This window comes from Eupeodes corollae, chromosome 2 (genome assembly GCF_945859685.1).
Source record: "Eupeodes corollae chromosome 2, idEupCoro1.1, whole genome shotgun sequence".
Taxonomy (NCBI): domain Eukaryota; kingdom Metazoa; phylum Arthropoda; class Insecta; order Diptera; family Syrphidae; genus Eupeodes; species Eupeodes corollae.
The window spans coordinates 25,694,806-25,722,283 of record NC_079148.1 but is presented as its reverse complement, the minus strand read 5'-3'; the positions used below and the strand labels follow the sequence as shown (position 1 = coordinate 25,722,283).

Genomic DNA, 27,478 nt, shown 5'->3' with positions numbered 1-27,478 from the left:
AAAGTGGAAACATCGTCGGCGTCGCTTCAGTTTCACATTTAAAAGCAATATAGCTAAGTTATCAATTGTAGTTGGTGGCGCTACTGATGCTGTTGTTGGATTTTTATAAAAGGTAATACAAAATTGCAACAAAATAAATAAACACCCTTTCCTACCCTAAAACCAAAAGAATATCCACTTACTTTCTATGTATATGCATATGTATGTACCTATACTATATTAAACGGTTTCTGTTTTACTATGATGATGATGGTTTAGTTAGTTTGCTTATGGGGTTGGTGTCGGTTACGGGAGCTATAAATTAAGATAATTTCACGCGAGTCAATATTTAGAGAACAAAATAATGTATTAATTTTCCTTGTGACAAACATTTTGAAAACAATTCATTGCTATTTTTAAATTGTATGAAAATGGAAGGTTCAAAGGTGAGATTTTGATTAGACTTCAAAATATCCAAAATTTAAAAGTTGTCTAACAGAACAGAGTTTAGTGCATTGGACTTAAGTCAAGTTGTGTATAGTGCCAACATGGTATTCAAAATAAAGTTAAATAACTTTAAGAGTATTTTGAGAAATTTAAGTTTTCAACACAAAAGTGTGGGTATTTAATTATTTAAAAAATAAATAAATCTTATTAAAAAAAAAGAATTGCAAGAAGTAATTATTAACTCATGTAAATAACATTTCTCTCCCTTGCTAAGGAAGCTTTTGACAATAATTTGTGAAAACAAAACTTTACAGCATCGGTGAGAGAAAAAATACAAACCAAGATTAATTAACAAATTTTGCAATTAAATTTCGAATGTTTTCGTGTGAAAAAAAATTTAAGCATCTCAAAAACGGTTTTTATATTATTGTATTTTATTTGGTTCATAAGTTTCTGAGAAAATTTAAAAACTAAATCACAGTTCTTTTTCAAGCTCCTCCCTGGAGCAAAACAAAATTATAAAAATGCATCAGGCCGTTCAAAATAAAAACGGTTTTTGAAATGTGTTACTACTGCTTTTATTTTTAAATTTATAAGAGAGTCTGGAATGCGACACACACTGATAACTTTTCATACCGTCTGTAGATTTGTTTTGCTTAAAACTTTAACAAAATATTCAAAACAATATTTTGTGTGAGATAAATAATTTGAATTCAATATCATTCTTTGTTCTTCTAACAATTGAGTCAAAAATCATTTCTTATTAACTTCCCATAGAAAGTTGTTGTAATAGGTCCGATTTGTCAAATTAAAATTTTTGACATTTCTCGACGTTTCAAGGTCCCTAGAGTCAAAAGAAAAGATTTTTAGAAAGATGTCTGTGTGTGCGTGTGTACGTACGTTCGTACGTCCGTATGTCCGTACGTTCGCGACTTTTTTTCGTTGTCCATAGCTCAAGAACCAGAAGAGATATCGACTTCAAATAAGTTTTGTTATATAGATGATAATGCAGAAAGATGCAGAAAGGGCTCTCAAGAAAATTGCGTGGGCTGTTTTTTTACAATAGCAGTTTAAAAAAAGGTGAACACTTTGGTTAAACTTGAATTAAATTTTATATAATATACTGTAACGTGATACCAAACAAGTATATTTTATGAAAAAAAAAATCCAATTAACGGTTTTTCATAAATCAAAAAAACTGAAAAAAATTTGTCACCTCCTAAATTTTACGAATACAAAATGATTTTATATCAAAAACAATTTTGTGCAACAAAAATTAAGTTTTTAAAATCTGGTAAAATTTTGAGAAAAATCGAATTGACAGTTTTTTTACAAAAAATAAAAACCTAAACAAAAGAAATAAATAAAGTTGGTATTGATTTTCGATTCAAATATCTTTTCAAAACTTTGAGATATTGGCTTTAAACTATTTTTATCTTTAAAAAAATATTTTTGTCAACACTCAGTAAAATTTTAAGGAAAATCTAATTGACACTTTTTCTTACAAAAAATAAAAACCTTACAAGAAAACAATACCAAAACTTAGTAAAAACTTACTTACGACTCAAAAGCTTTTAAAAATGAAAAATATTGTCTTCAAACTCTTTTTATTTCATAGGAAATGTTGTTTTCGATATTCAGTAATTTTTTTAAGAAATCTAACAGTCCGTTTTTTCATAAAAAAAATAAGCAAATTCGATAAAAATTGATGTTCGGTTTTTGATATCTCTCAAATTTATCTCGTTCATCCAATTTGTACAAATTTAAGAAATGCTACTAAAATTGCTAACATTTTTTTTCGACTAAAAATCTATTTAACAAAACTGGATTTTCAAACTAAACTTTTTCTTTTTTTTGAAAAATATTGTTGGTAATTTTAATTCTTTTAAAAATAGTTCAACCAAACACGAAACTATACAAACTTTTAAGCAAGACAAATAGATGGGATAGGAAGTTATCAGTGCGGGTCGCACCCAGCCTCTTTTCAGTTGTTTGTTGTTTTTGTACGGTTTCGTGTTTTGTTAAAAAAGTTGTCAACTTAATTTTTATTAAAAAAAGAGGCTGGGGTGCGACCCACACTGATAACTTCCCATCCCGTCTGTCGATTTGTCTTGCTTAAAAGTTTGTCTATATGTACTCGTATCAGTTTTTACCAAAGTTGAGAAGTTGTAGATTTTATTTATTTATGAAAAAACGAACTGTTGGATTTTTATATAGAAATTAGTGAATATCGAAAACAATATTTTCTGTGAAATAAAATAAGTTTGAAGCCAATATTTTTAATTTTTGAAAAGCTATTCGAGTCGAAAGTAAATTTTTACCAAGTTTTAGTATTGTTTTTTTTTTTAGAGTTTTATTTTTTGTAAAAAAACCGTCAATTCGATTTTTTTCAAAATTTTATCGAATGTTGAAAACAATATTTCTTATAAGATAAAATTAGTTTGCATCCAATATTTCAAATTTTTGAAAAGATATTTGAGTCGAAAATTAATTTTTACCAACTTTTATAATTTTTGTTTAGGTATTTATTTTTTGTAAAAAAAAACTATCAATTCGATTTTTTTTTCAATTTTTCAGAATGTTGAAAATATATATTTTCAATATTTCTTATAAGATAAAATAAGTTTGAAGCCTGAATTTCATTTTTTTGAAAAGATATTTGAATCGATATACAATTTTTACCAACTTTTGTTAATTAATTTTCGGTTTTCATTTTTTTTGTAAAAAAAAACTGTAAATTCCATTTCGTTAAAAATTTGACTGAATGTTGACAACAATATTTTTTGAAAGAAAAAATTAAATTAAAAGCCAATATCTCAAAGTTTTGAAAAGATATTTGAGTCGAAAATCAATTTTTACCAACTTTGAGTAATGTTTTTTTTAGATTTTTATTTTTTATAAAAAAAACGGTCAATTCGATTTTTCTCAAAATTTTATGAGATGTCAAAAACATTATTCTCCATTGCACAAAATTGTTTTGAGATGAAATCATATTTTAGTCGTAAAACTTTGGAGGTGAAACATTTTTTTTTTCAGTTTTTTTGAATTATAAAAAAAACTGTTAAATGGATTTTTTTCAAAAAATATATTTCTTTGATATCACGTTACACTTTATTATATAAAATTTAATTCAAGTCTCTATCGTTTTTGGTTCGTAGGATATTTAGGGTTAACCAAAATGTTCACTTTTTTTTAAACTACTATGGTAACAAAAACCACCCACGCAATTTTCTTGAGAGCCCTTTCTGAATCTTTCTGCCTTTTTATCTGTATAACAAAATTTATTTGAAATCGACATCTCTTCTGGTTCTTGAGCTATGGAAGACGAAAAAAACGTCGCGAACGTACGGACGTACGAACGTACGTACACACGCACGCACAGACATCTTTCTAAAATTCTTTTATTTCGACTCTAGGGACCTTGAAACGTCGAGAAATGTCAAAATTTTCAATTTGACAAATCGGACCCATTACAATAACTTCCTGCAGGAAGTTAAAAATAATAGCAATATCTTACATATATATTTAAATAGTTTGATTTGAAAAACTATAAGATTTTAAGTCGAAAACCGTTTTTAACTAATTTTGTTTAGTAGCTACTTTTGTGGATTTTAATTTTGATGAAAAAACTGACTGTTAGATTTGTATAAAAATTGTACTTAATATCGAAACAAATATTTTCTATAAGATAAAAGTTTTAGTAATGTTTTTTTAGGTTCCTATTTTTTATTAAAAAAAAACTTTCAATTGATTTTTTTTTCAAAATTTGACTCAATATTGAAAACAAAACTTCTTATAAGATGAAGTTTGAAGCCAATATCCTATAGTTAAGAAAAGATATTTCAGTTGAAAATCAATTTTCACTAAGTTTTAGTAATGTTTTAATTGTTTGTAAAAAAAACTGTCAAATTTATCTTTCCCAAAATTTTAATGAATGTTAAAAAATATATTTTTCAAAGATAAAATTATTATGAAGCGAATATCTTAAATTTTTACCAACTTTTATTAATGTTTTCTAGGTTTTTATTTATTTGAAAAACAACTGTTTATTGGATGTTTCTCAAAATTTTACCACATGTCAAAAACGTTATTCTTCTGTGTATACAATTATTTTGGAGATAAAATAATTTTTGTTCGTAAAATATTCGAATTGAAAATTATTTTTTGTTCAGTGTCAAAAAAAAGTTCGGTATCACGTCACAATATATTATAAAACAATTTAATTCAAGTCTGTAGCGTTATTGGTTCGTAAGATACTTTGGGTTAACCAATTTGTTTACTTTTTGTTTTTAAATTGATTTGGTAAAAAAACCAACCACTCATTTTTTTAGAGTCCTTTCTGCATCTTTCGAAGTCGATATCTCCACTGGTTCTTGAGATATGGAAGAAGAAAAAAGATTGAACGTATGTACACTACCGGTCAAAAGTTTGAGACCACCTCTGAAATTTGAGAAATATCGAGTTTTAACCCCTAAACTGAAGTTTTAGGAAAAAAGTTAATATGTGAAAAAAGTGACTAGTTGTAAATGATAGAAAAATATAAATTAGTTTTGTACTAAACATAAATTATTTATTTTAAAAAAACCAATAAAAGCTCTAAATTGAGTTTTCATAAAAAAAAAACCCTTTAAATTCAATATTTTTTTTTACAATTCTGGGCAATCTTTTTACAAGGTTTTGTATTTTTTCTTGTGGAATATTATTCCAGCATTTTTGTAGAGTTTTCCAAAGAGCAGATTATTCCGATGTTATGTGGTGATTCCGGACATTTCTATCAAGCTCTTCCCATAAAAGCTCAATGGGGTTAATATCTGGAGACTGCGGTGGCCATACCATTACTTTTAGAATTTCTTCATCTTCTTTTTTGTTTCAGGTATCCCATTGTCTTGCTGGAATACAAAAACCTTCACCGATTAATCGGAGTCCAGATACCAAAACGAGGTCTTCCAATATCGTTTTATAGACTTCTTTATCCATTCTTCCGATCACTCGTGTTAGATCTCCTACTCCATCGAAGGAAAAACATCCCCACATCATTACTGAACCGCCTCTATGCTTTACAGTTGGGACCAAACAGTCTGGTAGCATCTTCTGTTCAGCACTGCGCCTGACGTACACTCTGCGATTTGAGCCAAATATCTCAAACTTGGACTCATCGCTCCATAAGACTCTGTTGAAGTTTTCATCTGTCCAATCCTTATGGGTTTTGGCCCATTCCAATTGTTTTATCATGTTTTGGGGTAGTAGAAGTGGTTTCCGCACTGACACTCGCCCAAAAAGTCCAGCATGCCTTAGCCTTCGTTGTATCGTTGATACAGATAATGGTTCTTCCCGGATTTCATTGATCTCGGCGCGTATTTCTGGTGCTGTTTTATTCCTAGAACGCTTGCTTATTGTGACCTCGGTTTATCCTTAAAACCACCGGTACTAGAGTAACGCTGTATGGTCCTGTGAACTGCTCCTTTGACTTGATAGATCGAGTTTCAATAGTTAATTCCTTAACTTTTTCCATAATTCGCACTTTGTTTACTGGAGAAGATCACAGTCTCGAATAAATTTAAATTGGATCAAACAGAGCATTATTATATACAAAATCCTGAATATGTAGGTATTCAAATTTTACATTTGTTTACCCTTCAATATTACCGCAGTCATAAAAAAATTCCAAATTGAATGTAAAAAGTCATACAAAATAAAAACTATCCAAATACATGCCAAAAAGCCAATACTGGGTTTTTTAACCTTTTCACAAAATTCCTCATAATTTACAGAAAAGGATTAATATCTGGGGTTTTATCACTTGCACCTTTTATGATTGGTCTAAGTTAACAATGCAGGTAAAAAAATCCTATATTCATTCATAAACCCAAGGTACAAATAAAGCAACCCTTTGAAGGTGGTCTCAAACTTTTGACCGGTAGTGTACGTACACACGCATGCACAGACAAATACAAATCTTTTATTTAGATTCTAGGGACCTTGAAACGTCAAGAAATGTCAAAATTTCAATTCGACATATCGGATTGATTGCAATCACTACGAATACAATACTTGTCCTTTAAGTTGCATGTGAAAAATCTGATTGACTGAACTGGTCGAACATATCAAGATTACGATATGACAGTCTTAAAATGATAATTGAAATAAAAGAAGCCATTTTATGGTTTTGGCGTTCCGCAGCCTTACGCGGAGAAGTAGCCTTATGCTGAACTTGTTTTAATATCGTACTATATTGATAAAAATCGTTTTTCAACTTAAAAATGTCTAAAATGGAAAATAATATTGTCTTCGGGAAAATGACGTTATTGACAGCTGACACAAATTTGTAGTTGCAAAATTTAACTGTCAATTTTTTAACCTTAAAATTAATAAAAATTGTGACTGGACTCAATAATGTCAGATAAAGGTTGAGTTTTCAAGAAGACCAATGCGAATACGCCAGGGCGTATCTCTTATTTTAAAACAAAGTTGATGTCTCATCTCTTTTTTCAATTAATATAGCTGTCGTGTTAAAATTCCTTTCGTTCCATTCAACCAAAAGCCTATAAATAATCCTCATTTGTATTATTTCTTATTACAAAGGTCAGCGAAATAATCAATTAATGATACGTTGTATCACGGCATATGTGGTAATTTGTGTTATCTATCAAGAGGAGGCAGGCACAAAATATTTACAACATTGCAAACCCTTCAACAAAATAATAACAAATTAAAACTTCCATTATTTTTAAATAAACACGGGAATAATGCATAAAAACCCTGCATTAAATAAATACTTTAAGAATATATTTTATCTCTAATATTCATTTAATTACTGCTTTTTAAATTATATTTTTATTTATAAACAATTTACATTAAATTAACGATAAAACACATGCGGATATTTAACGATAAAAATATAATATTATTAATTTTAATATATAATTTAAAAAAAGAAAAAAAAATGGGCAAATTGCTCGGCAATGCCACAGTTATGGAAGTGTTCTGAACAGCAAATTTACGAAAATCCGAAGCTAAGCTACAATTTACTTAACCAAGAAATTTTGAAAGTGGCAAATCTTGGGGATGTCGCTGACCTCATTGCAGGCAATGTGTATTGGAAACGACATTGCCTGCCAACCGAGCGTTGGCCCGCCGCCATGCGTCGGGAGTTCGGCGTAACATTCCCAACAAATCTACCAGAGAATTACTGGGCGAACAGGAGTGTGACGGATGCCACTGAGCAGATCTGCAAACACTGAAAAACGGTTCTAGCGATCAATGTTCAGCTACGTGCCATCACAAACAGAAGACACACACTTCCGTCGGACTTGAAAGAAAATGGTATATTTGAATTAACAACCTATCAAAAAATATAATGTGAATTGTATATGAATGAAATTTTATTTAAGAAATTCAATTTTATTCTTACGTTTTTAACATGGTGTGTGTATTTGATGACGGAACAAGAGACATCTATTGGACGAAGGTTTAAAAGTAACAGAAAAACCAACCTTTCTAGTAACGTTACCAATTCGTCTACAAGATGGATTCAGAATTAAATATTTAAATATATTTTAAATTCGAATATGCAAATTGTTAAAGTTTCTATGTGTTGTATTTTGCGAAGCAGTTTTGATTAATTCGAAATTCAATGTCCGATATTATTATTATTTATTAATACATTTTACGTAAACAAGTCATTAAATAATGTGCAGAATCAATATTTTACTTCCATAGGTATATACAAAAATAGCATTTGTAACGAAGTTCATTTTTAAAAATTCGTCTGTATAGTCTAGTCAAATTAGGGTTTCAGCTCGGAAAAATTCCCACCTAGCTGAATTTTGGTACACATCTTTTTTACATTGTTGTTAACAATGTGTAAAAAGTCGACCTCGATATCATGTACGCGTCAAAGGTTATTAGAGATCAAAGGTCACGGAATTAGCCTTTTTTCAATATCTCGTTTTTTATTGGTCTTACAAAAAAAGTCTTAGACACAAATTGTAGAGGAGGTAATTATTTACAAAAATGGTCTTATAACATTTTCACGTCAAGTTGATAGTTTTTCTGTTATAAGGTCAACAAAGTGTACACTTTTAATAAAATTTAATTTTTTTCGCTAAAAACAAGTAGTATTTGCGTTAATATCTCGCTTCATACTGTTTGTACAATAAAAAGTCTCGAACGAAAATTGTAGAGGACAAAATTATCTACAAAATGGTTATACGTATATATATATATATATATCCAATTGCACTTGCGTTACACAAATTTTAATGTTAACCATACAAAATTACAATAATATATAATATTGGTTGGGGGGCAACAGGTTGTACATATATGTACATGTATAGTATTTATAAGGACTAGGTCGACCTTTTTTAGTAACAATAGACGCAGCTGTTTTCGACATTCATATGCCGGACCGGCCCGCTGCAGTAGAAAAGTATTAAGTTGTGTTTGGTCCGTCTTTACGAAATGGGTACTTCAAACGCTACCTTTATCATCGACGGTGGATTTCTTTTGCATCGTGTTATTTGGCATCAAGATGATTCTTTTCAATGTATATTTAATAAATATATTGCATGTTTAAAAAAACATTTTTTTCGACGGTCTGAGGCATTTAGTGAGTCTTTTGAATTTTTTTTAATGAAACAATGAAAGTGAAAAGTTTCTTTCAAATTGATCGAATAAAAACAGATTTATTTCTACATTGATGCAAAAATTATAAAATGTTAATATAGATTCAAAACAAGCTTAAGACTAATTAAAGAAACAGCAATTGAAGAAGTCATACACTCGGAAAACTATTATTGTTGGAGAGGACGTAGATCTCTCAGTTATACTAATAGCACGCCCTCCATATCGCAAAAACGAATTTTTATTTTAAAACTCGGTAAAGGGAAAAAAACACAAAAATATACTCATCAACTAATAGCATAGATCACTACAATTTTGGTAGAGAACATATTTTATTTTTGCACACTGTCACAGGATGCGATACGACATCCACATTTTTTAATGAGGGTTTTAAAACTATTAGAAAATCGTCAAGATCTTCAAAGTGCAGCAGCAGTGTTCAAAAAACAAAATTGATACGTTCAAGACATTTTCATACATGGAATTAAATTTATTTTAGCAATGTATGGTGCCCAAAAACAAGTGGTCTCCATCGATAATTACAGATACACCATGTCACAAAAGTCTGCATAAAATTTCTTAATCATTCTGTTGAAATAAGAGAACGCCTTTTTTTTGTATGCACTTAATGCGTTATAAAGTATTCTAATATTTATAAACAACATAAAATAGTAACATTTTCTTACACACCGCAATAAAATCTAAAATAACTGAAAAGAAATGTCACAAAAGTCTACAGACGATCATGAAATTGGCCGAAAATACCGTTACCTCGAATGAAGGTAAATATTTGCATGATTACTCGCGTTGTCGTGTTTGAGTAACGTATCTTGCATTTTGTTTATTTTTATTTTGGAAGTATTATAAAAACATAAAAAATCAAAATCAAAAATCAGGAAAAAATCGTTTTAAAACTTAAAAACGAAGGAATGTCAATGTAGAAAATGGGGAAAAGCTTGGTTTTATCTAAGGCCTCAGTTCAGACCATCATAAAAAACTATAACGAAATGGGTAACTACGATAGTGGCCAAGAAGTGGACGGCCGAGGAAGTTGGATGATCGGACGATGAGGAAAGTTGTGCGAAAAGTTGTGGAGAATCCACAAGAGAGTGCCATAAAACTTGCGGCTGAACTTCAATCATTTGAAAATATAAGAGTTTATCCCGAAACTGTTGGTCGTGTACTAAAAAGATCTAGTTTGATCTCACGAGTAGCAAGAAAAAAGCCATTGATAAGTTCCAAAAACAGAATTAAACGATTGGAGTACGCCAAAAAGTATGAAAAAATGCAAGACAACGACCCCAAGTATAACTCGTTTCTCGTAAAAGAGTGGCTGCTTTACAACGTTCGATCAAAACTTGAACATCCCCAAAATCGCCTGACTTAAGCAGAAACTTTAAAAAATTACAATAACATCGATTTCAATGCTCAAAATCGTTTTAGCTGAAGAATGGGCCAAAATTTCACCCGAACTTACCCAAAAACTAGCTCTTTCTATGCCATCACGATTAGGAGAGATGATAAAAGCAAATGGTGGCCCAACACGTTACTGATAGCTACAAATTCATTACCAAGTAACACCGTATGTAGACTTTTGTGAATACCAAAAACAGACTCGTATAACCTTTTTCTATTTCAGACTTCCAGTTTTCAAGAACTTTTTGTTATTTTTATTTATTTTGTCATTTAAAAGAAATGTGAAATATTTTAATGAACAAATCTTATGTTGACTACTTTTTTAATAAAAAAAAATGTGTGTAGCGGAAGTGCAATTGGAGATATATATATATGTATAACCATTTTGTAGATAATTTTGTCCTCTACAATTTTTGTTCGAGACTTTGGTGGGAATTTTTCCGAGCTGAACCCCTTTTTTCTTCTAATTTGACTGGACTATGCAGTAAATAATTCGAAGATTATTAATATCTTTTAAAAAGTTTTTCTTCGTTTTCATTACTGAAAGCAATAATTGAATATTTTTAACAGCTTGGTTGGTAATCGTTGAAAATGTTTATCTTTAGAAAAGATTTTCTTTATTGAAATCCATTCAAAAACTTTTGGGACAGAAATCTTTTGTTCGAATTAAGTAAAATTGAAACATCAATCAGTAAAACAGTCCTTTAATTCGTGGACATTATAGAATAAGCTGTTTAGAAAATTTGAACAACCTTATCGACTTGACATGGATGGATTAACCAACAGAAGTGTGCTAGAGTAATTGCAGTTCCTTTGGAAATTAATTTGAATCGTTCCCTTGGAAGTGGTGAGTTTTTAAATACAAGGAAACGTTCTTTAATAAAAAACAAATGAAGAGTCCGTTGAGACTTATAACTCGCAATCATTCTTGTTTGCGTGTAATCTGAATCCGAACGGTTTATTTGAGAAAGCAAGAATTACTATTAGAGGCTTTGTCAATTCCTCGCAAGAGGCAGTAGGTGCTTGTGAAAACAACCTTTAATATAACATTCTCTAAGCAATAGGCAGGAAGTTTCCAACTATAGCCATGTTTGTAAGATAATTACAATTTCAAAAATGTTTGAAAAATATGTTTATAAAAGATTAACTCCAATTCTTAAAAGCATTATTTATCCTTGCCAACATGAGTTTATTGCTGGTAGATTCACAAACCTTGCAATTTTTCTAGTGATGTATTAAATGACCTTGAGATAAGTTATCGATTTGATTTTATGTTTACGGATTCCTCTTAAGCATTTGATCATAATTTATTATATAATATAAAGTTACAAACAAATTTACTCTAACTTTTTAAACTGAATAGATTTAATATATTCATATAAATAACTTCCTCTCTTTATCTATCACCGCAACCTCGGGAGTGCCTCAAGACAGCCATCTCGGTCTTCTTTTTTTTTTCTTATTATTTATCAATAACATTCCCAGCATATTTTTAAGTTCAAAGAACCTCATGTATGCTGATGATTTAAAAGTCTTTTATTTTATAAAATAATCTTGCATTTTATTGCAAGATCTTGAGAGATTATTGAATTGGTGCTTGATTAACTTTAAAACTTTATTAGAAATAATTTATCGTTCAGTTCTAAGAAACTTCATTTTAAAGCTTTTCGGTGATGTGCAGACTTTGTAAAGTGACGCAATAATGACGAACAATAGTCAGACATTATGTTTTTATCCCAGAAACCCTAGAAGCGCTCTTCCATGACTAGTAAGTCTTAATGCATACGCTCTCCCTGTTCTTCGCTCATATCTCCTAAATTGTCTGGAAACCTGTCCAGGTGACTGTGGAGGAAGTGGATTTTTATGCTCATATTGCACCCCATATTTTTTGACTGTAGCAGAAGGTCCTCTACGAGTTCAATATAATTTCGGGATTTCTTATTTCCGAGAAAATTTTGAATTACAGAGACGACTTTAGTTCTAACTCAGTCATAGAATTTATAAATTGGGTATCTTTCGTCAGTTGCTGATTTGGGGGCCATCAAAAATACCGGCTTTAATGTTTTTCATAGTGACCCGAGGAAATTTTTGGCAGATGAAAGCAAAACAGTTCCCTTCTTAATCTAGTGATTTAACAAGCTGTTTCATGATACCCAGTTTTATATGTAATGGTGGAAGGATAATTTTGTCACGAGGTACTAATGAATTCTGGACTATGTTTTTCTTTCCAGGCTCCATATTTTATCTCAACGGCCAGTTTCTCCTTATCTAATGCTCTTGCTTAGCTCTATTTTCTCAAAGACATATACAACAGGGAAATTTAGTGTAACCACTTTGTTGACCGAGAAGAATGTTCACTATTTTTAAATCGACACAAGTTTGCCAATTATGGTGATTGCATTTTATTTTGTTCAGCGAAATATTAAAATATTCTTCCTTCAACTTGGTACCCCAGCATATTTCTTTTGAGCTGTCAATGAATAAACGCCAGTCTTTTGGTTAACATTTTTTAAGCCCATTTTTAACAATAAGTTTTTGATATCTGAACAAAATGTAATATCGTTTTCTTCAAAAAAAAATAACAACGTAGTTCTTTATCTCTCTCACGATAAAAAGTTATTTTAGTATCTGAGGAAACCACATTTTTTTCTTTTAAACTTGATGCTGGCAGTTCTGAAGCTTGTTTAGACAGACTTAAATCTCTTACAAGATCATTTAACTCCTTTTGGGAAAATCATTTTGACTCATTTGACATTCAATATCTTGTTTTAAGGGTTCAGGTTTATTTTTAAGCACTAAAGAGTCAGGTGAATGGTGCCCTCGACGTTGAACACAACAAGTACTTGGGTACTGGCATTGAGCTCGGTTTTTATTGTTTAAACCGTTTATATTCACGCAACAAAAATAGCAGTCCTCGAGATGATTTTGTGTTTTTCGCCAAATAGACGGTGTTTCAAACTTGGAGGCACTTCTTTCACTTTTCCATAATCTTAAATATTCTACACACGACTTACAAGCACAATTTGGAGCCCAGCACTTTTCATTTTTATCCAAGAGGATGCCAAAATACTTTAAACAAACTCTGATATAACTTTTTTACGATTTTGTAACACATATTCTCCGCATATGTAGCAAAGATGATCTGGGTTATTCAAAGAACGTCTTTTTGAACTACTTACCTTAAAATACGTCTACTATCGATTAATATACAGGCTTCAATGATAAAAATCAAACCCAAAGTCACCCGAGCTGCTAAAACAATTTTAACGGTAAATTTGAAACAAACAAGTCATAAGTAAGCACTATCAACTCAATGGCGGATCCAGGGGGGGAGGTCGTAGGGGTCATGACACCCCCCCCCCTGGGAGATAATTTGTTTGCTTTTTCGCAGGAATTCCCTTCAATTCCAAACTAATTATATTGCGATAATGGATATGACCCCCATTATATTTTTGAATTATTTATTTTTTTTATATGAAAACAACATTTACATTTTACTTCCTTAAACTTTTTTTTCTAAAAGAAATACTTTTGACTAAAGATTGGACCAAGAACATAATATGAATCGTATATTCAGACTTATTCCAAAAAACAGCACAAATTCATCAACTTTTGACTATTGGACGATCCAGGGGGGGGGGGTCACATGAGCCAAAAAGCTTATAACAGTTAAGTTGTAAAAGTAAAGACTGCATTTAAAGATTTATAAGTAATTTAATTTGCTGTCAAAAACAACTCAAGTTTTAATTTTCACTCAATTTAGAATAAGAAAAAAATTTAGTCATGCTTTAAATTATTTTCATAAAAATTGTTTCTTGTCTGTCTTTCCTGGCCCCTACAGTCTAAACAATTGTGTTTATTGAAACTAAGATTTTCAACCGATTAGTGTAAGGCGTTTTTTTTTTTCATTTTATTAATATGAAAAATATCAGCAACCAAATTTTTTGTTTCAAGATGTGATTTTTCCAAAACTTTCTCTAAATTTTGTGCTGTTAATTTGGCTTCTTTCTACAAGAAAAACATATTTTCGTATTGCTCCAGAAGGGTACCGTTCAAAAAACCTTAATTTTGTTTTTAAGTTTTCTTAAGAACTAATAGAACGATTTCAAAATTTTTTTCTCTTTCTCTGCAAGCTCTTGTCAATTATCAAATTGATTATCATTTTTTATGGTCAAAAATGTATTTTTTTTTATTTTTAAAAAAATACTAATTTTGTTTACAGACTCGATACTTCAGAAAGGGGACAACATTTTTTGACGAAATTTTAATGTAAAATGTATATTTATAAGCTCTTTATTTAGTGCTTATACCAAAAATATTTTTAAGACAGCATTTAAAATGATTTTCGAAAAAAAATAGGTTAATCTTAATTTTTGGACAAATAAAATGGCTTCAAATTTTTGAGAAAACTTATTTTGCAGATACATTTTTCAATCTTAAAATAGAGGAAATATTTTTAAACAGAATTTTTGGGAGAAATTATCGAGTTCTAGCGACCCAGTCGTGCGTTTCATTTCTTTCAAAATTAGTTTTCTGTTGAATACAAAAGATTTTAAAAAATTAAATAAATCTGCTTTTGAAGTGAATTTGCTTTGGATGCTCTAGAACTGAGATTCAAACACGAATTTCATTAATACAAATGTCCCAAAAAAATCAAGTGACACTTTGGCTAAGTTAAATATATTGATATAAAAGCTTTGAAACGTGTTATTTTGTGAGTACTTCAAAATTTTTCTTCTCAACTTATTTGTTTACTTACTTTACTTTGTTTTAACCTTTTTTTTAGAGAAATTATGTACCTACTTAAATGCAGCTATTTCCTTGAATTCAAGAATCAAACCTTTTTGTCTCTAAAGATCAAAATAAAAGTAAGCAGACTGATAACGAGAGTAATAATAGACTCCCGGAAATTGTTTTCAAAAAAACTACATTATATATTTTGCAGCGTTTTTTGCATTAATAGAAATGAAAACAAGAAAAGTGTGTTTTGTTTTTGGAAAAAAGCAACGTTTCAAAACAATTTCCTAAGCTATTTTATTTTAGCTCCTAAATATGGAATATTTAGAAAACTATTGGAATCTTGGAATGCTTTCATATGAGTCATCCAAATTAAATAGTAAGACCATACCTTGCTGGACAGCAGTGTTCCAAATAATTTGATAACTAAAGTTGGCATTTTAGCAATTATTAAATTTTGTTAGCATCTTTTACAAAACATTAAAGAAAATTTTTAAACGGTGAGTAAAAACTCATCTAAGTGTCTGACCCCCCCCCCCCCCCCCCCCTGATGAAAAGTCTGGATCCGCCCTTGTATCAACTACAAAATTCGCGGCAATAGACAAAAATATAAATTTTGTAAACCAGTATTATCACTTCTCATAAAATAAGCAATACATTCCATTCAACAGTAACCTCTCAAAGGGACCTTTGTGTAATTTTTTACCAGAAGCTTGATTTTTTAGAACATACATACATATATGCACATACATACATATGTATGTACATAGATTTTTAATTGAACGACATCTTGTTTGGAATTTAAAAAAGGAGATCCGAGACATTTATATACGTGCTAAGTTGAAACTGGTTTTAAACTGTGACATATAAATTAACTTAGAATTTTCTTCAAATGTTTTCAAGTTATTTTAAAATTAAAAACTTTCAGATTTAAGAAAAAACTTGACATAAGGTATTTTATTAAATATTTTTTACAAAATGTCAAACTCTTCGTTTTGGAGTGATGAAATAATGACTTTTTGATATTTCTTTTAAATAAGGTGTTATACTGTGTTAATTATTTTTGTAAAGAGATATTAGAGGGAAACTTAAGTTAACGCAAAAGAAAAACTTTTTCTTCAATAATAAATTTAAAAATATAATTTAAAATAATACATTTTAAACGTCAGTTTGAATTTGTTTTTAACGTAATATATAGATGCATGCATATGTTTCTTTGTCCCGTATAAACTGAATGTGTTATGGTTGTCCCAAAAACGTTTGGTTCCTAATAAATGACAGTACCATTAAATTTATTTAAGCGTACATTTCATTATACTGCTTCAAGCTCGTTTTACTGTGACCTTTTAACCATTAAGTGGGAAGGAGATACGTCAAAACGTCAAAATATCAATAAACAATATAAAAAGGGTTACCAGATACATAATATAATAATTTTTTAATTTTTTTTCTTAAATGTCATTATTTTTCTTATTTGTTCTTATTTTCAGTTAATAAACAATGAGGCGAAAAAAATTGTTAATTTAAAACATCTCTCAAAAGAAGAACGAATAGAATTTATAAATTCATTTGATCGAATATTTTGTGACTGCGATGGTAACCTATAAACTTTAAACGTCTTTAATATTGAATAAAATATACTTTTTAACTTAAGGTGTTATTTGGCATACATCACAGTCACCAATTCCAGATACTGGTAAGGCTATAGAATATCTGCGAAGTATTGGAAAAGATGTAGTTTTTGTAACCAACAATAGTATCCGTGTCATCGAAGATCAACTTTTAAAGCTCAAAGGAAACCATATTAATGCCACAAAAGTGAGTTTAAAATGAGATAAATATATCCCTACAATTTACAAATGGAAAAATATTTTCAGGAACAAGTAATTCATCCAGCTCAATCTGTTGCAGATTACCTAAAGGAAATTGAATTTGAAGGATTGATTTACTGCATTGCTTCAGGGCCATTTAAAAGTACTTTAAGATCTGCAGGTTTTGAAATCACAGATGGGGTTAGACTAATTTTCAGAAATACACACTTTCTCGTTTATTGATGAAAATTTATTCGTTATTTCTTTCAGCCAAACAGAATGTTAGATGAAACAATACAAGATTTGGCAGTAAATATATTTTGTAATGATCCTGTAAAAGCAGTTGTTATCGATGTGGATTTTAATCTATCTGTAGCGAAGCTTATGCGAGCTCATAGGTATCTCAAAAATCCCAATTGTCTTTTTTTGGGTGGAGCAGCAGATTTGATAATTCCTTTAGGATCAAAAGATATCATTGGTAAGAAAAATTAAATTCTCCCTTAAAAAAAACCTGTTCCAAATATTTGTCTTTCTCTTTGCTTCTGTTTCAGGTCCTGGCCCATTTATAAACGTTGTTGAACAATCAACAAAACGGAAAGCTATCGTCCTTGGAAAACCAGGAGAAGCACTTGGTGACTTTTTGAAAAGGCGTTGTAATGTAAAAGATCCCAAAAGGGTTCTTTTTATTGGAGATATGTTGGCTAGTGACGTTAAATTTGGCCACATGTCAGGATTTCAAACATTGGTGGTACTCACAGGAGGAACCACACGTGATGACTTATTTAGGGAATTACCTGAAGATGAAACACCTGATTTTTATATCGACAGTATAGCTGACTTATATAACTTTATTTAGATTTAAAACAAAAGCAAGAAACTTCGAGGAAAGATAAACTAGCCAAAAAGCTTGGGTAAAAAAATAGCTATAATAAATGCCATCTTCATTGATATGTAATTTATTGTGTATATCTAGAACTAATGTAAGTATGTTATTATGACTTGCTTAAAACTAAGACCTATCATACAAAAAAATGTTTAAGAAAATCCTCTTACAATTTCGAGCTTTCAAAAAACTCAACAAAATCATACATGGTATCGGCATAATAATCAGGATGCTGGCCAGAAATTCTATTCTCTAACATTTGAGTCTTATTACATCCACCACTTAGTACAAGCAACGTCTGCATTCCAATTAATTTTCCAAATCCAATATCTTGTTCTAACATATCACCAATCATTAAAGCTCGGCTCCTATCTTTAATATCAAAACGATCTACAAGCATATCTGCCAATTCTTTTCCAGGTTTTCCCATGAGAATGGGAGTTTTGCCACTTGCTTCAGCCAAAATTTTACCATATGGACCGGGACCTGAAATTCATACAAATGATATTAATCAATTTTGGGAAAGAGAAATTTTGAAAGAGAATCTCACCAAGAATTTGAATTTCCTTTGATAGAGGTAGCATTGAATCAGTTGCTCCAATTATCAGTATACAATCGGGATGTTTTAAATACCAATGAGCACGCATCATTTTAGCTCCAGATAAATTAAAGTCAGCATCAATGACTACAGCACGAACTGGTTCCTTATCAAAAATTTGTCGTCCGAAATCAGAGAAACTTTCCTCGAATATTTTATTTGGCTGTTTGTTGTTGAGAAACAATTCGCATATTTTAGTTATAACTTTTTAAAATAATATTACACCTGCAGTTAACTTACACCATCGATAATTTTAAAACCAGCCTTTCGAATAATTGTCTTAAAATATACACTTCCAATGCAATAAATAAGCCCATCGAAATTTTTACTCAATAAATATTTGACGACATTATCTGCTGGATGAATGATATCTGTCTAAAAGTAAAGAAATGTACAAAAAAATAAATAAGTCTTTTTAAAACCGAGTTCCTTACATTTTTTACATTAATTCCATGATCTTTTAAACGATGTTCAAGAGCATTTTCACTTCGAACACTGTTATTTGTCACGAAAAGGAGTTTCTTTCCAGCTTTAGTTAGACCTTGAAAACCTTCAGCTGCACCTTCAACATCCTTGTGAAGATTCCAGAGAACACCTGTGGAAGCACCGTTTAAAAAACATAAGACTATTATATCGAAGGTAAGGTTCAAATATGATTGTTTAAAATACCATCAATATCTGAAAACACCAAATCAAAAGAATTTATAAATTTGACTTTTTCCTCAGGACTCAACTCCAAAATATGACGAGGCTTAGGTAACTTTTGTGTGCTCTATATGAAATAAAATTAAAAAAAAATATAAAATAAATAAGATACATTTCTGAAGCCAGATTTTGAATAAATGAACAAAACTCAATTGAATTAAATCAATGAAAAACCCGCAATTTGGAAATAAATGCTTATACGCCCGGATGTACCATTCTTGTTTTCCCATTTGTTGTTTTAATATACATATATGAAAGTAAAACTTAAGCTATCTCGCTGTAAGAAACTACATTCTTTATCAAATACAAAGGATACACAATCCATTCTTCCAACCCAAAATTATTGTCCTTGAAGAGAAACATATCATAGGGACAGGATTCTACTTTAAACCTCAAATTTTGGGATCTAGGATATAATAATCTGAGTAAGCAATGTTTTTACTCTCCCAAAGGCCTTATTTTTTAGATTCATACTGGTTTTGTGCTGTAAGTGAACACATTTTACATATTGTCAATTCCATCATCATATGATATTTTATAGATTGAATGACTCGAAACCAATTTCTGTTGATATTTCTTCTGTTAAGATGTTCAGTGCAACACGAATATATGTACATGTGTACTTAGGTTAGTTTGAAGTGGCTGTCCAAGATGGAAACGGACACACTTAGACCAGTTTAATGGCCCATTGTGATACCACATGAATCTTGAAGCTTCGTCCTAAGCTCAATGGACCCAGTTTGAGAACCTTACGAAACGTGAGAGGCTGATTATGCTGATATGATTTAGATCGTTCAGATCGTCAAAGAAGAATAGGTAATTCTAGCGCTTTCGAGCCTGAGCAGCGCATGTACAGAGAAAAAGAAGAACTGTTTCCTCCTCTTCCTCGTCCAGAAAGATCTGGGAGGCATAGAAATCTTGAAATCTTGACAAGACCCAGGTATTTAGCCTCGTCTGAGAATTTTAATTGGATTCCTTTAATATAGGGAGGGTTGACAAATGGAACTTTATATCCCTTCGAAAATAAAATTAAATCGGTTTTGTGTGGATTAACAACCAGTCCACACCGATCAGCCTATCAACATATTAGTCTGTCTAAGGCATTTTGTAAGAGTTCTTTTGAGGTGTTAAGATGTTTTCCTGACACTGCTATAGCAACGTGTCGTCGTCCGCATAGGCTATCACTCTGAAGCCCTTCGCCTCCAGACTAGTTAGGATTTCATTCACCACTAGGTGCCAGAGGAGAGGGGATAGAACACCACCTTGCGGTGTCCCTCTACTAACGAATCGTCTGCCATAAGAGTTGCCCAGTTTTTAGTTGGTAATTCTGTTAGTCAGCATTAAATGAATCAACTTCCGAAGCGAACTCTCAACATTTAGAGATGTTAGTGCAGATGTGTCCACGTTGTTAAAGGCACCTTAGATTGCAAGGAAAGCAACCACAGTGAACTCTTTATCATGGAGGGAATATTCGATGGTGGTGTGTAACGCTGTTTCCACCGATTAACCTTTACAGTAGGCATGTTGATACGAAGACAGAAGACTTGTGCAATACTTGCCCTTAAATGGATATCAATCAATCTTTCCAAGGTCTAAAGAACGAATGATGATAGACTTATAGGTCTTAATGTGTACTTAAACTTAAAAGAATAATTTTAAATTAAATAGATCTTAAACGAAATCACGAAAAACAATTTTGTATGCCGAAAAATGTGAGAGTATTAAAATCAAATCTTAAAACAAGTGGCCGCTCCAAGGAAAACTATGACAGTTTTAAAAATACTTGTTCGTAAAATGTCAGATCTAAAATTTCTAGAACTCAAAAATGATTTCAAACTGAGTTCTACAGACATGATTAGATGTGAAGAAATGCTGGAATCGAATACTAAATGTTTTTGAAATGGCGTTTGATAGAAAACCCGAGAATTGCTACATTGAGTTTTTTTTTTCATCAACAAATTGGCCGTAAGATAGTTAATTTTTAGAAGATTAACATATTTTGCAGGTATATTTTTAAATCCTAAAATATAGTTTTGATTTGTCATCTCTTTGGATACATGGACAAAGACAATTCCGTACGACCCAATCGTGCATAATATTAATATTGGTTCTTGTCTTCTGTAAAATTTATGAATATATTTATTTCATGTTGCACTTAAGAACTATTTTCAATCAACTTTAAAGTTCTTAATTTGCTTGAGTTCGAGTTAGTCATTGGCTGCCAAATGAATCTCAGTTAATGAAAACCATGTAACTACTTTATTTATGTTTAGTAAACACATAAGAATTACAAATAGATGCTTGAAACTTAAAATTCAATGAATTTAAATAAAGACATCATAATTGTTTATACATAAATTAGATTCAAGAAATGCACATATTATGTATATTTGTAATTAATCAAATGTGGGTATTTCCCTTTCGAAAACTAGTTTCTGCAGTTAAAAGAAAAAAAAAAGTGAATTAATGCATAGGTTTGTACGTTTACATTATTATTAAATATTATTTTAATGTGCACAGAGCAAAAGAATGCGTTTATTAACAGTTCAAGACATCAACTGCGTTGCATTTACAATGAAATCTACGAGGAACAACATTGAGTTTGTGACATTTTCTTACAAATCTCGACATACCCACAAAATTACTTTGATAGAATGTCTTAAAGTCGTAGTTTGTCATTAGTCGAGGCATTTATTTATATTTTCGGAAATAAGATTTCACCAAACTATTTATGGATACAATCTAGCCAGAACCTAAATAAGTTGAAACCCATTTGTATATACGAGTACCAGAAACTTCAATGTTTTAAACTATTATAACTTATGTTTTTTTCATTTTACTGGAAGTGAAAATATTTTACTGGTTTTACTTTACCTATTATAGGGTGTCCCATAATGTTTTAATAATTTTACGACCGAGTACTTAGGAAAACGAAGGATTTGGAGTAACGATACAGTTTTTTTTGGTTTAGACTTTAATTTTTCGAATTGCAATTGCAAACATTTCATAACTGTTCTCTATCTTGAGGTATTATTTTTCTAGAATAATGTTTAAATATATTTTTTGAAAAGTTAACTGGAAACCCCATTGATTAAACAGTTCTGACCATTTTTTGTCTTATCCAGAAGCTAAGTTTAATGGTGGTTCCAGTTCAGCGATCTTTTCCCCCACAACCCCCACTGGGAAATCATTTTGATTAATTTCCCTTTCGCGCAGCACAAATTCATCAAATTTTGAACAATTGTCCGATCCAGCGGAGTTCATATGAGCCATAAAGTTTATACAGTTAAGTTGTATAAGTAAAGATTTCATCTAAAGATTCGTTAGTAATTTAACGATATTCACAAAAAAGTGGTTTGCTCTAAAAGCAACTAAATGTTTGTTTTAACACAATTTAGAATTAAGAAAAAGTTTAATTATCTTTTTATGTAAATATTTTTATAAGATCTTCTTAAGAAGAAACCATGAATAAGAGGTCACCAATTAAGTTGCCTTTAAATTCCTGAAACTCGTCTTCTTTTATCTTATTTTTTTCAAAATCGAAATGACATTTTTGTTAATATAAAAGCATAATATATCTTGAGAGCTGAAGTGAAAAAAATTCTGCAAACCATTTTTCTCATTACAATGTTTAAGCTTTGATGACTCCTTTCAGAACAAATTTTTTTCAAAAGAAGTAGATCATGTCTAAAAGGTGTAGTTAACCTGGTAAGCAAGTCCCTAGTGGATACCACTCAACCCCTTCCCGATATTCCTCACGAAATTTTATCAATAACACAACGCAAGAGGACGCATACAATCTACGGATAATCTCATCTGGAAAATGCACTCAAACCTAGTAAGTCTACATCTTCCCCTTGGAAAAGACATTTACTACGGTTCGATCTCAATCTTTCCAATTACAAAAAGGAAACACACACCTGACCAAACATTTATTTTGCTTCACCAAGGACTTGTCGAAACCATCAAGCCTTTAAGAACTTATACACGGATGGGTGTTTTAAGGAAAACAACCACTCCTTTTTTAAAAATTCGATTTGTTGGCTTCAAATTGGAAAAATAATATTTGGGAAATAAGACAGTAATGTTGTTAACTATGGCTTCTAAACCTTGAACTAATAACGAGGACAAATACTAAGGGTACTCTTAATTGTTTGGGGTAGATGCGGAGCTTTATGTGCATTCAAAGTCTCTTTTGCATTTAAATTATTTTGATTCACAACTTTAAATACAAATTTTGAAAAAATGTGTAAATACGCACCTACCCCAGAGGGGTTGCACTTCATTAGATGACAGAAATGCTTAATTTTGAAAGAAAAACTTTCAATTATGCAATTGTTTGCTTTTTAACAACATTTATTTTTATGTAAATTATTTTTTTTTTGATCAATACTTAAAAATGCATTGTTTTTTCGGCTCCCGGAAATTACGCCAGAATTGGAAAAAGAAGCAGAATTTTTTGTGGAAAATAAGCCAGAAACATTGGAATTTGTGCCAGACAGAAATGGAAAAAAAAACTGAAACCAAAATGGAAATTAGGCCAGTAAACCAATTGATATATTCTGGCCTAATTTCCTAATATCAATTTGGAAAAAAAGCCAGAAAATGGTTTGCATTTTAAAAGTCGCTACTTGGTCAATATTGTGCACATTTTATCACAACAGGAAAAAACAGCCCCTGAGATGCACCCGCGGGAGGGGTGGTCGCGGGCGTGGCGCGGCCATGGCGTTGCGGACTAGCCGGCACGGTCGCAGGTGCGGCCCGGCGCGCGTGGCCATGGCGTTGCGGACGCGTCGCGGGCCAGCGCGGTTACGGCGGGCGTGGGTGCCACGCAAAAAATTACTAAAGTTTTTAATAATTTTTTTATTTGTAACAATTTATTTATAAAAATAGAAAAGAACAAAATATTTTTACTAAATGTAAACTTGCAAAGTGTCTGCCACGATTTCCCGACAGCATGGCAGCATTTGTAATTTTCGTTTGAATCTGCAACTGCTTGAGCTTGCAACTTTAAGTTGCACTCCGAGCATATTTTCATATGTCTGCATGTCAACGAAACAACGTTGCATGTTTTTTTTCACAACATCAAGTGCCAATGATGATTTCGCGAAAGCAACTAAACAATAATTCTTACAATAGATGATAGAGACCAGGGCGGTCTTTATCCTTTTGGGGGCCCTGGGCACTTTTCGAAAATTGGGCCCCTTTATGATTATATAAAAATGTTATGTTATGTAATAAAGGCGGAAAAAACTAATTATTATTTATTGCAGCATTTAAAACATAAATATAAACAAAGTAAAAATAAAAACAAAAAATTAATATTTCATATAAAAATTCAAAATAAAATAAAACAAAATTTAATGAAGGGGTCTTTTTCTTGATTTGAGAATAGCAAAATCATTGATTACATCTTTAAAATCTATGCCTCTGAGAATGTCGCTTTCTTGACATCAGCTACAAACGTGTCAATCTTTCTTGAATCATTGTAGCTCTGAGTTCGTTTTTAACTCTTTTTAATTCAGAGAAGGAACGTTCCACACTGCAATTGGTCAACATAATAATTCTTAGTGAAATTTCAACATTTGAAAATTCATATTTAATTTTATTAGTTTTTAAAAAATTATAAAGCTCTACAATGTTGTCAGTTTTTTCATTTTCGTGTCAACTAATTTTCAAGTAGTCTTTTAAATACAGGCATTCAGCATGTAGTTCATCTCCGTACACATCTTCGGTGTAAAATTTAGCAAAAGATTTGCAGTTCTCTTTAAGTCTTCTAAATTCAGATTTTTTAATCGAAACAAAAAGTCAAAACGTTGGCCAATCTTCGTCTGTTTCAAATGAACGCTTAGTGTGTCGACAATGGAAAGAAGGGTTTCTATTTTAAATCTTTCTTTCCCAGTCAGAATTACTGAGGGTCCAGAGCCGTCAAAAAAATTTGTCTGGCTGATGAATCAAAGACCTGAGCCCAATTATAGATTTATCTATTGCACTCAGCAAATTTATTGCAACTTCCAGGGTAATATTTTGGTTTTGAAGTAAAGTACTTGTTTTATTAATTCTTTGCAATACAGAGTTCCAAAGTTCTGTAAGTATGGTAAATTCAAGCTTGGACATTTTTTTGCGAAGACTAAATGCTTCCTCTCTGGCCTCTCGTGCCTGTCCTTAGTTGTTCGCTGTAGACATCAAAGCTTCTTCAATTTCTTGATGACCTTTATGTAAGGCGCTTATTGCATCAGCTTGCGCCGACGATCTTGTTTGAGAAAGACTTTTTAAACTTTTTTTGGACCTAAATGAGCAGTCAACACACTCCATCGATGAGAAGATACCGAAAAGAAGTTATACAATTTTTGAATAATGTCAAAGAATTTGGTTGCTTCTAAGACACACCCAGCGGCATGCACTCCTACCAAGTTTAATAAGTGCCCTGCATATGGTACAAAAGTGGCAAATTTACATTTTTCTTTTATTTTTGCCTGCAGACCAGAAAACCTTCCTGAAATCTGTTATTAATCTGTTATCAAAATGTCATGATCCTCCAAAAACTTCAGTATGGTTTCTGCTAAATAATCAGATCTATGTTCGTTAATTGGAAGCTAAGTTTGGACACTAGGCATCAAAGCGCATTGAAATTTCTGTGTAAAACTGCATTTTGAAAATAAACGATGAATAAGTAAAAATTAAGAGATCGTAACTATACGTTGCTTGCTTTGTTTTATTAAGAGCAGCTCTGTTCTGAATTCCCATACAAACTAACATAATAAATTGGTATTTCATTAGAAATTCCTAAATCATAATAGAATAGCTAATTCCGAATTAAATAAATAATTACGACCTATTGCGAGCCTCACTAAATAAAAAACGCGAAGGGCAGGAAAACTTATCGCAGTCAGACAAAGAAATTTGTAGCGAAAATTGCCAAAAAGAAGAGCTACACTAGCAAGTTTGAGTACAATTTATTTAAATAAATAATGACGACCTATTGCGAGCCTCAATTGTATAGTTTTCTTTTCTTAAGGTAACTACTACAAAATAAGCATGTGCCATAAGACTGTACATTTTCTACAACAGTTGAAAAAGGTAAATAAAAAGAAATTGGAAAAAAATACGGAATATATTTTATGGCTTTTTTCAAAAGAATATCGTATGAAATTTTTGTTTGCATTCATGTAAATAGAAAAAAACGCTATCTTATTAAGATTACAAAATCCAGGAAATAGGAAAAGGAGTTCTTAAGATTTGTATGAAGAATTTTCAATATTTTCCCAAAAAACATTGCGAGAGTACCAAAGATCTCTTTTCAGATTGTATTTCAAGTTCACACAATACACAACTAAAAGGCTTGTCACAATATCAGATTTTTTTTAAATGGCCGTTAAATTTATAAAATGTTTACTTAGTTTCATATATTTATCTGACGGTAATAACCTATTCCAATGTATTAATGTTAATTAAAAGTAAACTTCAAATTTATTATTCATTGAGTGATGAATATTTGTAGTTCTTTGAAAAAATAATATATGTACATAGAAAAGTAACTACACACTATTTCAAAACACTTCACAGAAAATTCTGAAAACATATTTTTAGAATTATTATTGCTTATCTGCTTAAATACACTCGAAACAAAACACCCAACATAAAAATATCTTTATTTCACTTTGTTTCGTATCTAATCAGTTAATTGTTAGTTGTTTTTTTTTGCAATTATGTCCACTATTTCATGTTTTGAAATAATTGTTCTAATATCAATCACTTTAATAATTTTTAATATTAATTTAAAGAAAAACACAACAAAAATCATTACAAACCGAATCTAAGCCCAACGTAAGTTGTTTGATGAGCAAAGTTAATGCAACAAACCCGAAGACAGCGGTATTCATGGTTTGAACTGTTTCTTACAAATCAACAAACATTTTACATCTAAGTCCGAGGAAAGCTCTGAATTCTGACGATGGACATTACTAACATGTCAATAAATTTATATTCTCATAACAAACAAAAACTGGACAAGATGAATGCATTAATTCATAAATCCCTCCCTACTCCAACCGGCACGGACGCCCACAGTAATTAAAAATAAAAATAATATATTTAATAAATCCATCATATGAAAATGATCGAGCGTGTCTCAGAAGACAAAACTTGCCATTTTTACTTTGAAGAAATGTAACAGAACTTTTAACTCCTCGATTATATTAAGATTAATTGAATAAATAATTTAATTTCAAATTACTTGAATATAATACAATTAAATGCAACTAATTGCTGAAATGG

The 27,478-nt window shown here is 30.9% G+C and overlaps 2 protein-coding genes across 5 annotated transcripts; one reads left to right on the top strand and one right to left on the bottom strand.

Moving 5' to 3' along the window:
* The first annotated feature begins 259 nt into the window (after nt 1–259).
* On the top strand, nt 260–17,970 carry LOC129946469 (uncharacterized). Of its 3 annotated transcripts, none has more exons than XM_056056661.1 (6): nt 260–425; nt 16,695–16,800; nt 16,859–17,022; nt 17,082–17,216; nt 17,286–17,493; nt 17,567–17,970. In XM_056056661.1, exons 1-6 carry the CDS (start codon nt 405–407, stop codon nt 17,869–17,871), a joined length of 939 nt encoding a protein of 312 aa, XP_055912636.1. In that variant the 5' UTR covers nt 260–404; the 3' UTR covers nt 17,872–17,970. The 3 variants fall into 3 exon arrangements, with proteins under 3 accessions (XP_055912636.1, XP_055912635.1, XP_055912637.1); XM_056056660.1 differs by lacking the exon at nt 260–425 and adding an exon at nt 454–596; XM_056056662.1 differs by lacking the exon at nt 260–425 and adding an exon at nt 7,572–7,749.
* LOC129946468 (chronophin) lies at nt 17,956–27,478 on the bottom strand. Of its 2 annotated transcripts, none has more exons than XM_056056659.1 (6): nt 27,351–27,478; nt 19,166–19,268; nt 18,931–19,091; nt 18,737–18,871; nt 18,449–18,659; nt 17,956–18,384 (listed from the first exon to the last, which is right to left on the bottom strand). In XM_056056659.1, the coding sequence occupies exons 1-6, from the start codon at nt 27,351–27,353 to the stop codon at nt 18,065–18,067; spliced, it is 933 nt and encodes a 310-aa protein (XP_055912634.1). In that variant the 5' UTR covers nt 27,354–27,478; the 3' UTR covers nt 17,956–18,064. The 2 variants fall into 2 exon arrangements, with proteins under 2 accessions (XP_055912634.1, XP_055912633.1); XM_056056658.1 differs by lacking the exon at nt 27,351–27,478 and adding an exon at nt 27,013–27,170.